Raw genomic sequence first — 15,412 nt, forward strand, 5'->3', positions numbered from 1 at the left:
CATGCCCAACAAATGTCTCAACACATGAACGTGAATCCCCATGCCCAAACAGAACCTCAACACAGGAACGTGAATCCACACGCCCAAACAGTCTCAGATGAATGATGAGAACTAAAACTATATGTTAACGTGGTGCATATACGGAGACAACAGTGTTGTAAATAGAGCTCGCTTCTCGCTAGCAAGAAGCGAAGTGAGGCTCATGCACTTTTTAAGGTTGCTACGTCGCGTTTTTCAAAAAGCACCGACGAGGCGAGTAAGCGCCGATTTTTCTTTTTTCTTTTTAAAAAAAACTAAGGGACTTAAAAAACGTTAGGGTTTTCTTCACTTCATAGTTTAGACACTCTTCAAAATTCAGTTGTCGCCGCTGCTCATCTTCGATTTCAGGTACGTATTTCTTCTTCTTTCATCTTCTTTCTTTTCTTTTTCTTTTTCCGGTGTAAGTACAAATTTTCAAGTACCGATTTCTCTGTTTTCCGGTGAATTTTCCTGGCAGTAAGTCCTCTCTTCTTGCTTCTTTTCTTTCTTCTTTTCTTTATTATTTCTTTTCTTTTTCTTTTTATAGCCTAAGTACTTATACTCAAGTATTGATTTCTCTGTGTTCTGGTGACTTTTTCTAGTAGAACTTCTTTTTCTCGTCTTTCTCCTCTTATTTCTTCTTCACACCATGTATCTTATCAACCACTCCATATTCTATAATTTCAATTACAATTACATTTAATTCTTATTTTTTCTCTTTAATTACAATTAATTTCTCTTTATACACAGTATATTCAATGGCACCATCTGATGGTTATTTGACCTTTTAGTTATTTATATATGCAAATTTAATATTTTAATTATTTGTATTAATTGGTGTTTCACTTCAAAAAAGTGAGCGCTTCGCATCTCGCCTCAGTGAAGCGGGTCCTCGATGCTTTTTGTTGCTTCTCTCTCGCTATCCAAAACACTGGGAGACCATCTATGAATACACAATTCTACCATGTAATACTACATTGAATTCTTAATGTTAAACTATCATGTGAACGATGACTATAACATTATTCTAGCATGAATAAGATGCTCAAGTAGTCACACAACAAGTCATGACATATAATATCATATCATGTTACACTAGCATAAAAGAGATGCTTATAACATGATACAAGCGTATGAATTTGCGCATAGAGTCATGACACAAGTCAAGTAAAGCAAATAAAGTGAGACATAAACTAAACAAGGCACAAAGTAGTCTAAAATCTACCCAAAACATGGTACGACCTCGACATCCGTGTATACGCTCGTCACCTCCCAAATACGTCACCCCCAACACGTAGCATGTTGCACATAAGTTTATTTTGGGAAAACTTCCCTCAAGTCGAGGTTAAGAAAGATACTTACCCTACAGGCAAGCTCTATTCTTCAAAATTTGTCTCTTCTAGCTCCAAATCCATAAACGAGCCCGATCTAGCCCAAAGAGTATAAGTCAAATAAAGCTATAAAAATCCGTTCTAACTTTTAATATTTCCAGCCATGAGAGATAATGTTTTCTTCATTTCAGGTGATAAATCTTTTGAGTTAGTCGACATTAGTGAAGATTATGACAGATGGTTCTTATTAATTGAGCGTGGGAGAAGATTCACTTGCAGCCTTAAATTTGACGAGAGGAATGTAAGATGGGTCTGTGAAGCTCTTAAATAAGCCTCACTAATTACAGGGAATAGTTGCCAAAGATAGGGGAAGGAAAATCCAGATCTACACTTGTAGAATCTTTTAGAATTTCAATATACATGGCCGTTTTGTAAGAGTGGAATCTTGGTTTGGGAGATATTGCAGTGAAGATTATTCGCTTCTTAGGGAAAGGTCACAACCCACGATTCTAGCTAGCCCAATCACATGCAAAACCTTATATTGAAGCTGCCAGAATTATCAAATGGCCTGAAATTCTAGAAGCTACAGTAAGTAGATTTGTAGGTAAAAGCCTTATCGGGTGTTTCAATGATCCTTTCAATCTCAGCCCAAAGCCGAAGGTAATATAAAAGTGGTTTATAAATAAATGGCAAGTTATTGCAGGTCTCCGGGTAACAACGATTAACCACAACCAATTTTTGTTTGATTTCCCATCGAAACAAGAAGCAATTAGAATCAAAGCAGGGGATTGGTTCTGGAATGGTAGGAAGCTATCACTGAAATGGTGGTCGCCGAAGTCGAGATCAGAGATGATAAGTCAGAATAGTGAGCATCGTTGGGTAAAGGCCTTTGGTATCCCTCTCCATTCTTGGACCCTTGATGCCTTTCGTTCCATCAGAGACAGTTGTGGCGACTTTATTGGCATAGATGAAGACACAAAGAACTGATCTCATCTATATTGGGAATCCGTACGCCCGAACAAGTATCTCAATAAGGAATTTGAATCCACACGCCCAACAAATGTCTCAACACATGAACGTGAATCCACACGCCCAAATAGAACCTCTATATAGGAACGTGAAATTACGCGCCCAAACAGTCTCAGATGAATGATGTGAACGGTGCATCTAAGGAGACAATGTATGGATATAATATAAGTACATTGAATTTGTAATATTACACTAGCACGTGAACGATACTGATAACATTATTCTAGCATGAATAAGATGCTCAAATAGTCATTCAACAAGTCATGACGTAAAATATCCTATCATGTTACACTAGCATAAGAGAGATGCCTATAACATGATACTAACATATAAAGATGGCAAAGAATCATGACACAAGTTAATCAAGTAAAGCATATGAAGTGAGACATACACCAAACAAGCCACAAAATAGTCTAAAATCTACCCTAACCATGGTACAACCTCGTCATCCACGTATACGCTCGTCACTTCGTATATATGTCACCCCTAAACATGTAGCATGTATCATATAAGTTCATTTTAGGAAAAATTCCCTCAAGTCGAGGTTAAAAGATACTTACCTTATCCGATCTTGCTCTATTCTTTAAAATCCGCCTCTTCTAGCTCTAAATCCATCAAACAAGCCCGATCTAGCCCAAAGAGTATTCGAGGAAGTCAAATAAAGATATATAAATCAATTCCAAATGATAAATGATCTTTAACTAAATCTCAAAAGTCAAATCATAAAACATAAGTCGTATCCTGTTGACCCGTAACCTTACAAGTCCAAACATATGATTAGTTTCCAAATCTGAGTCCAAGTTGTTCGAAACCCCAAAATGCACTTTCTTAACCTTCAAGTCAGAAATCCTCTTTTCCTCTTTTGAATCCTTGATTCTAAGGCAAAATCGATTATAGATTCATCTTGTAATCATAAATTTGATTGAGAATCACTTACCGCACCATCTTAGGAGAAAATCTCTTAAAAGATCACCTCAATCCGAGCTCCGTAACTCCCTAAATGATAAAATGAAGTCCAAGTATGAAATAAAGTGATATATACAATTGCAAAAATATTTGGTGCCTATTTTTAGAGATGACAACATTGACCTTGCTAACTAAAACAGTAATAACTTTTTGTACAAATGTCGGAATGACAAACGGTTTGAATTTCTGGAAACTAGATTCAAAGGGATACAACCTTCATTTTTGGATCATCCCCAAATTCCTTATAGATTACGATCAATTCTCTTGTTGAAGTAAGGTCAAGTCCAGAAAAATATATTTCAACATTTCAAATCTCTCAAAGCTTGCTCTAAACACGCCGAAACTCGCACTGGCCCCTTGGGTCCCCTCCAATCCATCTCAATAAGTTCAAATACCCTATATGAACTTGTCCAAAGGCTCAAAATACATGCGAAAATATCACAATAAAGAACCAAGGTGCAAATCAAACTTAAGAACATTAGCTCTCATTTGGCCATAAGTTTTATGCACTTTTTTTCAAAAACAAAAATTGAAAACATTGTTTGCTTATAAAATAGTGACCATTTTTTGGATATGAATTTTTCAAGTTTCAAATAGTGGTTTAGACCGGTTTTCGAAGTTTTCTACTGGCAAAACTTCAAATTCTCCTTAAGCAAAATGTATGTCCAAACACAATTTCAACTTTCAAAAACTATTTTTCTATCTCATCTTCAAAAGCTTGTCTTTTCAAGTTTCAACCAAATATATGTCCAGACACTAGCTAAGAGACTTCTGTTACCATCTAAAAAAACAACATACTTAGTATATTCCCACAAATGGGGTCTGGGGCGGGTATTATGTATGTAGTCCTTATCCCTACTTTATGAAGGTAGAGAGGCTATTTCCGAAAGATCATCGGCTCAATTAGACAAAATCACAACAGTTATGATAGAGAACTACAACAAACGAAATAGTAACAACCAGAAAAATAAAACGAAGCAAAGAGAACCTCAAGTAAAAAAGTATCGATCTAAAAATAAGGAACACAAGGATAACACTAGTACTACAACTAGGGAAGGAAGTACATGTGTGAAAAGGAAATAAATTCGACTACTAACTAACCTATAACCCTAATCTTCGATCTCCACACCCTCCTATCAAGGGTCATGTCGGTAAGCTGAAGATGTGTCATGTCCTGTCTGATCATCTCTCCCAGTATTTCTTCGGCCTACCACACCCTTTCCTTGAACCCGCCATTACCAACCTCTCACACCTTTTCACAGGGGCATCTACGCTTCTTGTCTTCACATCAATGAACCATTTCATCCTAGCTTCCCGCATCTTATCCTCCATACATGCCACTCCTACCTTATCTTGAATATCTTCGTTCCTAATCTTATCTCTCTTACCATGATCACACATCCATCTCATCATCCCCATCACCGCAAATCTTAACTTCTGAACATGAGAGGTCTTGACTGGCCAATACTCCTCCCCATACAACATGATTGGTCTAATAACTATTCTATAAAACTTACCTTTAAGTCTTTGCGGCACATTCTTGTCGCTCAAAACACCGCATATGAACCTCTATTTCATTCACCCTCGTTCCTATACAATGTGTGACATTCTCGTCAATCTCCCTATTTCCTTGGATTACGGACCCCACTAAACTTCAATATCAGCCTCCCGAGCCATGTCGCTAAACTTGCACTCCAAGTATTCTGTTTTGGTTCTGCTAAACTTGAAACCTTTAGACTCTAGCGTTAACACTGCCACATATCTCGTCAATCAGTACTATATCATGTGATAATAACATCCACCAAGGTAACTCTCCATGAATGTGTCGTGTCAACTTATCCATCACCAAGGCAATTAGAAACGAGCTAAGCGCTGATCCCTGATGCAACCTCACCTCTACTATGAAGTGCCTCGATTCTCCTCCCACCTTTCTCACTCGGGTCTTAGCTCCATCATACATGTCCTTAATCGCTATAGTGTATACGGCAGGTACACATCTATCCTCCAAGCATTTCCATAGATCATCCCTAGGGACTTTGTCATATGTTTTCTCCAAATTGGTGAACACCATATGCAAGTCCTGCTTCCTCTCCCTGTATTGTTCCACCAATCTCCTAACAAGATGAATAGCTTTTGTCGTCGAACCCTCCGACATGAACTCGAACTTGTTCTCAGAGATAGACACCCCCTTCCTTATCCTCATCTCCACCACCCTCTCCCAGACCTTCATAGTGTGGCATAGTAGTTTGATACCCTTGTTTTTGTATACTGGGATCATCTCCACTCATCAGGCATTATTGTCGGCCTATAAATGACATTAAACAACCTCATAAGCCACTCCAGAACTTCCCTACTGATACCAAGCTTGTCACGCTCCAACCTTGGGGAGCCAACTAAATTAACCTAGTCGAGCCGGCCTACGTTACATCAACCTCTCCTCATTACTCATGCATTATTTACCATAACATAATTAGATCTTGACTTTTAAATTCAATACATTATACATTTGGCTCAATGACCTAAAATTCTTCTCATGATGGATACATAGCTTTATAAATATCTGTAAATATTGTGAGCATAAATACATAACAAAACTCTACACTTAAGCACATTACCCACAGTGTAAATGGAGCTTCTATGACAATAGATACCTAAGTACATAAAACGAACTAGACTCAAATACCCACTAGAACGGTAGTGGGCTCACCATAAGGTGAGTCGTGAGGAAGATCCCTATCAAAGATCCACATCATCCAGTAGAAGTATACCTGATGCAGCGCCGCCGGTAAAAAGGACATGAGTATATGTGGAATAGTACTCGTATGTAAGGCAGACATAACAACGTATGAAAATACGGTAACTCAAATAAGAGGCAAATGAAGTAATCAAGAAACTACGAAATGACCCATAGAATTACTTATCTAAGTCTTATACTTACATAATTCTGAACTTATTTTGGAATCAAGTGAGCCATATGAACTGTGTGTGGGATACAAAATATAATGTAAATGTAATATGTACAAACAAGGGCAATGAAAGTGGCACTTATTGTTCGTGCTGGCTATGCGTCTCACCAGACCGTCCATAGCCCTCTCTTACTATGCACCTATGTGTTTCACAGACCGTCCATAAGGTTCACCTATACTATATACCTATGCACTTCACAGACCGTCCATAGGGTTCACCTATACTGTACATCTATGTGTTTCACAGACCGTCCATAGGGCTCACCTATACTGTACACCTATGCGTTTCATAGACCGTCCATAGGGTTCAACTATACTGTACACCTATGCGTTTCACATACCGTCCATAGGGTTCAACTATATTGTACACCTATGCGTTTCATAGACCGTCCATATGGTTCAACTATACTGTACACCTATGCATTTCATAGACTGTCCATATGGTTCACCTATATTGTACACATATATTTTTCATAGACCGTCCATAGGGTTCAGCGTTACTGTACAGCTATGCGTTTCATAGACTGTCCATATGGTTCACCTATATTGTACACCTATGCGCTTCATAGGCCGTCTATAGGGTTCACCGGTCGAAAGGGTTCACCTATTCTGTGCACCTATGAGCTTCATAGACCGTCCTTAGGATTCACCTATATCATACACCTATGCGCTTCATAGACCATCTATAGGGTTCACCTATATTGTACACCTATGCGCTTCATAAACCGTCCATTGGGTTCGCCTATACTGTACACCTATGCACTTCATAGACCTTCCATAGGGTTTGCCTATACTGTACACCTATGCACTTTATAGACCGTCCATAGGGTTCACCTATATTGTACACCTATGCGTTTCGTAGCTCGTCCATAGGGTTCACCTATACTGTACACCTATGCTCTTCATTGACCATCCATAGGGTTCATAACACATTATTATGCACATGAGCATATATAAGCTCAAAGCGACATGATTAACATTTCATTTAAGGCCGTAAGTTCCCGAATCATTGGAATACTTCATGTTCATGGTCATCATGGAGAACCATAGCTTGTTACATTAACGCATGCATGGTGAATCAATAAGTAGATTTCAATGGTGCATGGACCCAATAATTTAGCATATGACATCTCTCTTTCATCTTGTTATGTACTCTCTTGTCATCTTAAGGTCATTAGCTAAGTTCATGATTCTTGGGGACTTAATAAAGTCGTTTGCATTTATTGTTTTAGAAGCATTCTTACTATGATTGAAACCATCGGAACATACAATGCTTTATAATCCTCATTTGGCAAGCGGTCACGTTTCATGTTATTACTATCACTTCATTTTACTTGCCATGTGTGACCATAGAACATTAAGAACACTTAGGACATTTAGGAACACCGTAGCTTCTATCTGTGAGAACGTAAGAGCTTATAACACATTGGAAACATTTACAAGGAATCTATACCCATTTTATTTGAAACATAAATTGGAATCAGACATTCGTTAAATCAACCTCATTTGAAGTATCTTTGTAGGAGTGTATAGGGATAGAAATTGAAACAAGACTTGAGCATATCGGCATATGATAAACCATGTCTTCAAAATAATCTAACATTATAAGAATTGGTACTTCGAGCAACCGTACTTGGAGTTCACAGGGAGATCATGAAATACGATTCTATGGAGGAAGTTTAGCCAACATACCTCGCTTGAGCTTTCTTTAGATTACTACAACGTCCTGAAACTCCTAGTTCAATATATAGAAACATGAACAAATTGGACCATCATTAGGAAGGGGTTCATAGCATTCAGCTCACTTAGGCATTTTATCAAACATCTAGTATGCATAAATCTCAACGTTTCTTATACATGGAACTAGTTCATCCAACTACCACCATTTACTAAAAATTTATCCCACTATGATCCCCAAGTAATGTATAACTTCCAACGTCATATGCATGTCCAACAATCCACACCCAACTAACAAAATTCGATCAAATAATTACCTTTCAATCTCTACAATGGTTATGAATTTAAATTGGGAACTTATGGCTTTCAATCACTATCCCATAATGAATCCATGCATGTAAGTCTAAGGTTGTAGGATTACCTTTTGGAAAAAATCTTGCAAAAGTCTCCCTTGAGTTCTTGAAGAAATTTCTTGAAAATTTAAGGATTTCATGGTGGATTGAATTACTTCTAGTGTAGAAATGATAAGATTCATACCAAGACAATGAAGATTGCTTACCTTGAAGATGGGAGAAGGTTGGGGGTCTTGAGAGAGTGGAGAGGAGCCTCAAGAATCGGCTCCAAGAGAGAGTTGAGAGGAGCCACTTCTTGAACGACATTCGTCGGAAAAAAGTCACCGAAAAGTTAGCCGGGGTGATGGGGATCTCGTCGGAACCGGCTGGAACATTGTGGGTCAGGGCAATTTTGAAGAGGCGAGTGCCAAAACGGGAACTTCTGGCCGAAAATTTGCCTGTACATATGCTGCCACGTGGTTGAAACCCGCTGGAAACCCTAATTCCGTCGGCGCTGCGCACGCACACACAAGGAGGGGGGAGAAGAAAGGGGGATAGAGTAGAGGAAGGAGAGAAAGAGAAAGGGGAGCCGTCACCGGCTCTGGGCAATGTCGTTGGCGATGGAAGAAACAAAAAGAAGGGGGAGAGAGAGACCTTACCTGGTGGTGGTAGTCGTCGCCGATGCCGATGCTTAGCTTGTCAGCGGTTGTGGCAAGGAGTCGTTAGAGGAAGCAAAATGAGAGAGAGTGTGTTTGAAGAGAGAGAGAGGATATCCATGGAATTTAATCCATCTCAAAAAAACAAGAAGTTCCAAATTTCTCACAATAGCGCTGAATCACGCCCGAACTCTTGGGTGCTAAACATAATATACATACAAGTCCAAAAGCATCATACAATCCTATAGGAACTCTCAAATCATGATTTTGAGATCCCTTTACTCAAAATGTTGAATTTGGCTGGCTCTCTTAACTTAAGGCTTCTAATTAGAAGCCAAGTGTTCCAAATCATTTCCAAACCTCTTGGGACCTGAACCAACCATAACCACAAGTCATAAATCACCAACTGAACCTACAAAGTCTCAAATCCAAGAACGGGATGATAGAGCTCAAAACGACCAGTTGAGTCATTACATGATGGGAGGTGATATTTTCTAGCATTCATATGGAAATTCTATGCATGCTTTTACTTTTTGTAGCATTCACATATTATATTCAAATTTTTTTCTTGCAAATGACACTCACAAGTAAAATCATAGGCAAAACAATAATGGATAAAAAAGTCAACAATTTCAACAGCCACAACCGCAACAATCCCTGCCCCATATACCTAATATCTTAATGATATTGGCGGATCTGAAGTGACCTACCAGAGTACTAGATTATTGTTGTAATTTTTTAATCCCATTATGTTATTTAATGTATTTTCAATTTTAATCTATGTCAGTCGCTACTGTATTAAATATTTATTTTTATGTTATTTAATGAACATTGTGTTATTTATTAACAATATATTATATTTTAGATTTGCACTTTTTATTTTTTTGATTGTTATATATTTTTATACAATTATAACTTAAAATTTTATATAAAAATAAAATATATGAAAATTAATTTATAAAAATTATACACTAAAATTAAAATATAAAATTAATATCATAAAGATAGTAGTTAGTACATAAAAAGTATAAGTAATTATAAAATTTATAATATGTTAAATTAAAAGTGTTATATAATAAAATATTGATGAATAGTAATGGTATAGATGAATAGTGTAATACCAAATTTGGTGTAACACTATTCACACACCAAAATGGTGTTGGGTTGGAGTACCAAAATACCAAATCTTACACCAAAATAGTGTTTGGCGTCAAAAATAGTGTTGGGTTGGAGACGGTCTTAAAGGATAAATTTTGCTTCTGACTCTCTTTTCCCCCGGGAAGATGTAATCTTAATTTTTGAGTAGGGGAGTTTTTTTATGTATTTGGAAGGATCTATGTTTGAACTGAGTTTTGAACTGTGTGTTTATGATAGTTCTCTATTGAGAATATGCTGCATCTCCGGCTTTTTTTTTTAAAGTTATATGATAAAATAAAAAAATTAATAAATACCACTTAGCTGAAAAACTTATGTTCACATTGTGATACAACCCAACGTTAGTAATGTAGAGTTAACTATCAAGTCTCTGTGACTTAAACTTTTGAATTTTCTTAGGGACAACGACATGATCCAACCGCACCGGTTGTCATAAAAAGAGGTTTGTCTTTGTCTAACCGAGCCACTAGCTAGTTGTAGATCTTTTCCCGATACGGATGATATATATTATTGGAACTGACATACACTGGTTATAGATTATAGCACTCAGAGGCGCATTTTTCAGGTTGATGTTACAGTTTATAGGATACAGATGCTCAGTTTTTGCCAACTAATCGGACAGTAGTATTATATTTTAAAAAATCCGACATAAAGTACGTGTTGCTTCCCCAATTTTTGCCAAGTAATGACATGAGAGATGCAGACGCCACCTCAAGGGCATCTTCTGTTGCCTCTCTCTCTGCTAATTTGGTTCTGATTAGTTTTTGGTTCTGGGTTTTTTGACGTTCCAGTATTGTGACAACAGCTTTTAATGGTCATCTCAAAGAGCATATCTAATCTGGTAATTTATAATTACTTGGTTTCTTTTCAGTGTTCTTGAAAACCATGTGCTTCTTGACATGATGCATCAACTTTTTTTTTGTAGTTACTGAAGTTGTGAAGAAAGTTCACAAAGAAAAGTACTAACTAAAGATTTTGACAGCTCAGAGGTATGAATGTCAAATCCCATCAGATGGATACGATGACTTGCTTGCTAGGGAATATTTCTCTATTTTATAGTGCAAAAAAGATTTTTTAACTCTGATATAAAAACCGCGTTAACTATTCCCATTTAAATCTACAAAATCTGAAGTTGAAAATACATATTTGTTCTCCTAGATAAGTGAAAAAGTTGTCGGAGCACAGGCTACTAGAGGCCACCATGTGGCAAAACCTATAAAAATATTTTGTTCATAAGCTTAGGGCCATTTGGTGTTCTGACAACTTTTTCACTTAACAACCTTATGTGTTTTACGCCTCCCCTAATATTTGACAACTGAAATATTTCATCTCAAAGAAAGTGTGTTAAAAGCAAAACCAGTACTAAAATATAAGTAATAAACTAGCTTCCCGGAATGCTCAAAGAACAAGATAAGTAATGGGGTATGAAGAACCTGCCTGCCTTTTCTTGCAAATAAAACTGATGTTCACACTTCATTTTCTACCTAAATCTGTGAAACACTTAAAGTTCAATGCTATTACATCTCAATTCTTTGAATGGCAACTCCTGCCACTTTACAGAGTTTAGAAAGCAGTATATTGCACGTAAAAGTTTAGAACGTAAGAGTTTAAAAAGCAGCAGGTCTACGTAGTTATCACATGTTATTACTGTAGCTTTGCTTCAGGATAACTGCATCGACCCACCACCCCTTCTAGTGATTTAACCCGTCGAGATGCTGTTGGAACTGTGCATTATCTTCATTCAAATATGCAGCCATTGCTGCAATTGCTTCTGGGTTGAAAAGAGCATCCATTGGTGCTTGTGGGTCGGGCAAAACATTCATTAGTTGAGGTGGAAAAGGTTGCCCACCAGCTCCATGGCCAGGGCTTTCAGCTCCTTCACCCCCTGCTCCATGGCCAGGGCCATCAGCTCTATGGAGTTCGAACAATGCATTATCTCCATCCAAAATATATTTTTTACAGATTTTACTTGAAAAAATGAAAATACACCGTTAAAATAAATAGTCATTGCATCAAAAGAAGTAATAAAAAGAGTACAATTTCTTCAACTATAAAAAGAGTGTACTCTTTTTATTTCTTCTTTTGATGCAGTGATTATTTATTTCAACTGTGTATTTTCATTTTTTCAAGTAAAATCTGTAAAAAAAAATATATATTTAGAGCGCCATAATTTAGAGCTATATAAAAACTTATAGCCAAAATAATTAATTTCAAATTTATAACTTTTTAGATGCCTTGAATATTTATTTCAATTGTATAAATTTTTATTTTCAGATCAAATTCAAAAAAAGATTAACTAAAACTTTATTATTTTTAGCCAAATAAAAACATTTAGCCTAAATAATGTAGTTCTATCCAAGTTTTATCTAAATTTGTATTCGAAAAAAATTATCTAAAGAATTAACATACTTAAAAAGGAAAAAATATATTTTATTTTTCAAAAAAATGCCACATATACAGGAAAAATCCACGTGGCAAGCGAGTGTACCCACACTCTTTGCCACATCAGCGTCCAAGGGGTAATGCCTCTCAAAAGGCTAAGTTGAGGGGTAATTAAGACCACGAATAGTTTAAGGCTGCAACTAATAATCAGTGTCAAGTCTAGGGGGATTTTAAGGTATTTTGCTCATGGTTGAATTAAACAAGAATGTCGTGAGTAACAAAAATGCTAGTAGTGGTAGTACTGCAACTGATAATGAAGTGAAACCTGAAGCTACAACAACTACTACTTTTCAAGGTTTTCTAGGTAAAGGGTATCCCCAAGATTCATCTCTGGCTATGGCCGGCATGGGGGGTTGCCCTCCGAGGCATCTGCTTCTGTCTCAGTTGGTGCTTCTTCTGATCTAGGTTCTGGCCAGTAAAAACCCAACCCTCATTCTCATATATGTATTTGACCCCCTCAGCCCCAACAACCTTTTCCATGTTCATGTTTTGTACTCATGGCCTTCTTTTTATCCCTCTTTCTTGTGCAAAGATTGATGCTTTTAGTCTCATGTACGTGTTCTGATATTTGTTTTGATGCTGCTGCTTTACTTATATGTATATATAAGCTTGATCCTGTTGTTTCTTGTTATGTGTTTTTGTACCTTATTATGCCTATCTTATAGTGGACCAAGCAAAGGTTTAGCTTGAGATAAATTATGATTTATTGATTTAGTAGCTTTCAGGGATCAAGGGAACTCTTCTTTAATATCAATAAGCGCATGTCTCTTTGGCAATACATGTCAGTGATCATTCTATTGTAGTAAGTATTAGTTTTTGAAGACTTGACTCAACTTTTGATTTTTTTTCTGTGTCGTTAGCATTTATCTTTGATATGTCACGAGCCAAAGATCCACCAAGTTGTGATGACACCTAACCAACCCGCTAAGCAAACTACCAACATAAAAGGCAACCCAAACTGAAGTTCATCAAATAGATAATGAAATAAGAACGCAAAAATTAGTACAAACTATCCCAAGAACTGGTGTCACAAGTCATGGGCAACAAAAATGGAATACAACGCTGGTATGAAGAAAATACATTATCTTATTGAATATACATAAACAGAAATACAAGTACTAATCTACCATGAATAAAATGGTGGCTAATAACAAGAACGCTGATGTCGAACTCCGCAACAACTCAGCTCAAAATCTACACGCAAAGTGCAAAACTGTAGTATGAGTATAACTGACCATATGTACTCAGTAAGTATCAAAACTAATCTTAACAAAGTAGTGGCGAAGTTCAGTCAAAATATACTCGCTTTATATAACATGTGTAGTTGACATGCATATACAATAACGGAGAAATCACCAACAAACAGCGGATACCAATATTAAGGTGCGTAGCCAAAGAGGAGTATAATAAGCATGTTTTTCCGTAACAAGGTTATAAGCTTATACAAAGTGCGCACCAAATTCGCATATAAATGAGATATGCAATAACTAGTAAAGACTCAAACGTTATATCAATCTGACACCCCTCAAGTGTCAACATCCTGCTATCAAGTCTCATACATGTGTAGAATGCATGGATCCGCATATGTAGATGATATGTCTGAATGTTTCTACATGAGTGTAGAATGTTTATGCATGATAAAGACTCAAACTTGGTACTAAAACCGACACAAATCCATGTGTCCATTGTGCGCACATTGCCGGGGAGATTTCGGTGTTCAGTGACTCTAGAGGGACAGATCCATATCCACACGCATTCGGTACGTATATTCGTACGCTCAACAAATGTCTAAACACATGAATGTTAATTCACACACCCAACAAATGTCTCAACACATGAATGTGAATTCACATGCCCAACAAATGTCTCAACACATGAACGTGAATCCCCATGTTCAAACAGAACCTCAACACAGGAACGTGAATCCACACGCCCAAACAGTCTCAGATGAATGATGAGAACTAAAACTATATGTTAACGTGGTGCATATACGGAGACAACAGTGTTGTAAATAGAGCTCGCTTCTCGCTAGCAAGAAGCGAAGTGAGGCTCATGCACTTTTTAAGGTTGCTACGTCGCGTTTTTCAAAAAGCACCGACGAGGCGAGTAAGCGCCGATTTTTCTTTTTTCTTTTTAAAAAAAACTAAGGGACTTAAAAAACGTTAGGGTTTTCTTCACTTCATAGTTTAGACACTCTTCAAAATTCAGTTGTCGCCGCTGCTCATCTTCGATTTCAGGTACGTATTTCTTCTTCTTTCATCTTCTTTCTTTTCTTTTTCTTTTTCCGGTGTAAGTACAAATTTTTAAGTACCGATTTCTCTGTTTTCCGGTGAATTTTCCTGGCAGTAAGTCCTCTCTTCTTGCTTCTTTTCTTTCTTCTTTTCTTTATTATTTCTTTTCTTTTTCTTTTTATAGCCTAAGTACTTATACTCAAGTATTGATTTCTCTGTGTTCTGGTGACTTTTTCTAGTAGAACTTCTTTTTCTCGTCTTTCTCCTCTTATTTCTTCTTCACACCATGTATCTTATCAACCACTCCATATTCTATAATTTCAATTACAATTACATTTAATTCTTATTTTTTCTCTTTAATTACAATTAATTTCTCTTTATACACAGTATATTCAATGGCACCATCTGATGGTTATTTGACCTTTTAGTTATTTATATATGCAAATTTAATATTTTAATTATTTGTATTAATTGGTGTTTCACTTCAAAAAAGTGAGCGCTTCGCATCTCGCCTCAGTGAAGCGGGTCCTCGATGCTTTTTGTTGCTTCTCTCTCGCTATCCAAAACACTGGGAGACCATCTATGAATACACAATTCTACCATGTAATA

At 36.9% G+C, this 15,412-nt stretch overlaps 1 protein-coding gene across 1 annotated transcript; it reads right to left on the bottom strand.

Moving 5' to 3' along the window:
- Positions 1–5,076: 5,076 nt before the first annotated feature.
- LOC142179102 (uncharacterized) lies at positions 5,077–5,574 on the bottom strand. Its single transcript, XM_075248926.1, has one exon. The coding sequence runs from the start codon at positions 5,572–5,574 to the stop codon at positions 5,077–5,079; it is 498 nt and encodes a 165-aa protein (XP_075105027.1).
- Positions 5,575–15,412: the final 9,838 nt, after the last annotated feature.

This window comes from Nicotiana tabacum, unplaced genomic scaffold (genome assembly GCF_000715075.1).
Source record: "Nicotiana tabacum cultivar K326 unplaced genomic scaffold, ASM71507v2 Un00354, whole genome shotgun sequence".
Lineage (NCBI taxonomy): Eukaryota > Viridiplantae > Streptophyta > Magnoliopsida > Solanales > Solanaceae > Nicotiana > Nicotiana tabacum.

Excerpts from the sequence above, each read along its gene's own strand:
- LOC142179102 (XM_075248926.1), bottom strand. The coding sequence starts at position 5,574 with ATGAAGGTCTGGGAGAGGGTGGTGGAGATGAGGATAAGGAAGGGGGTG.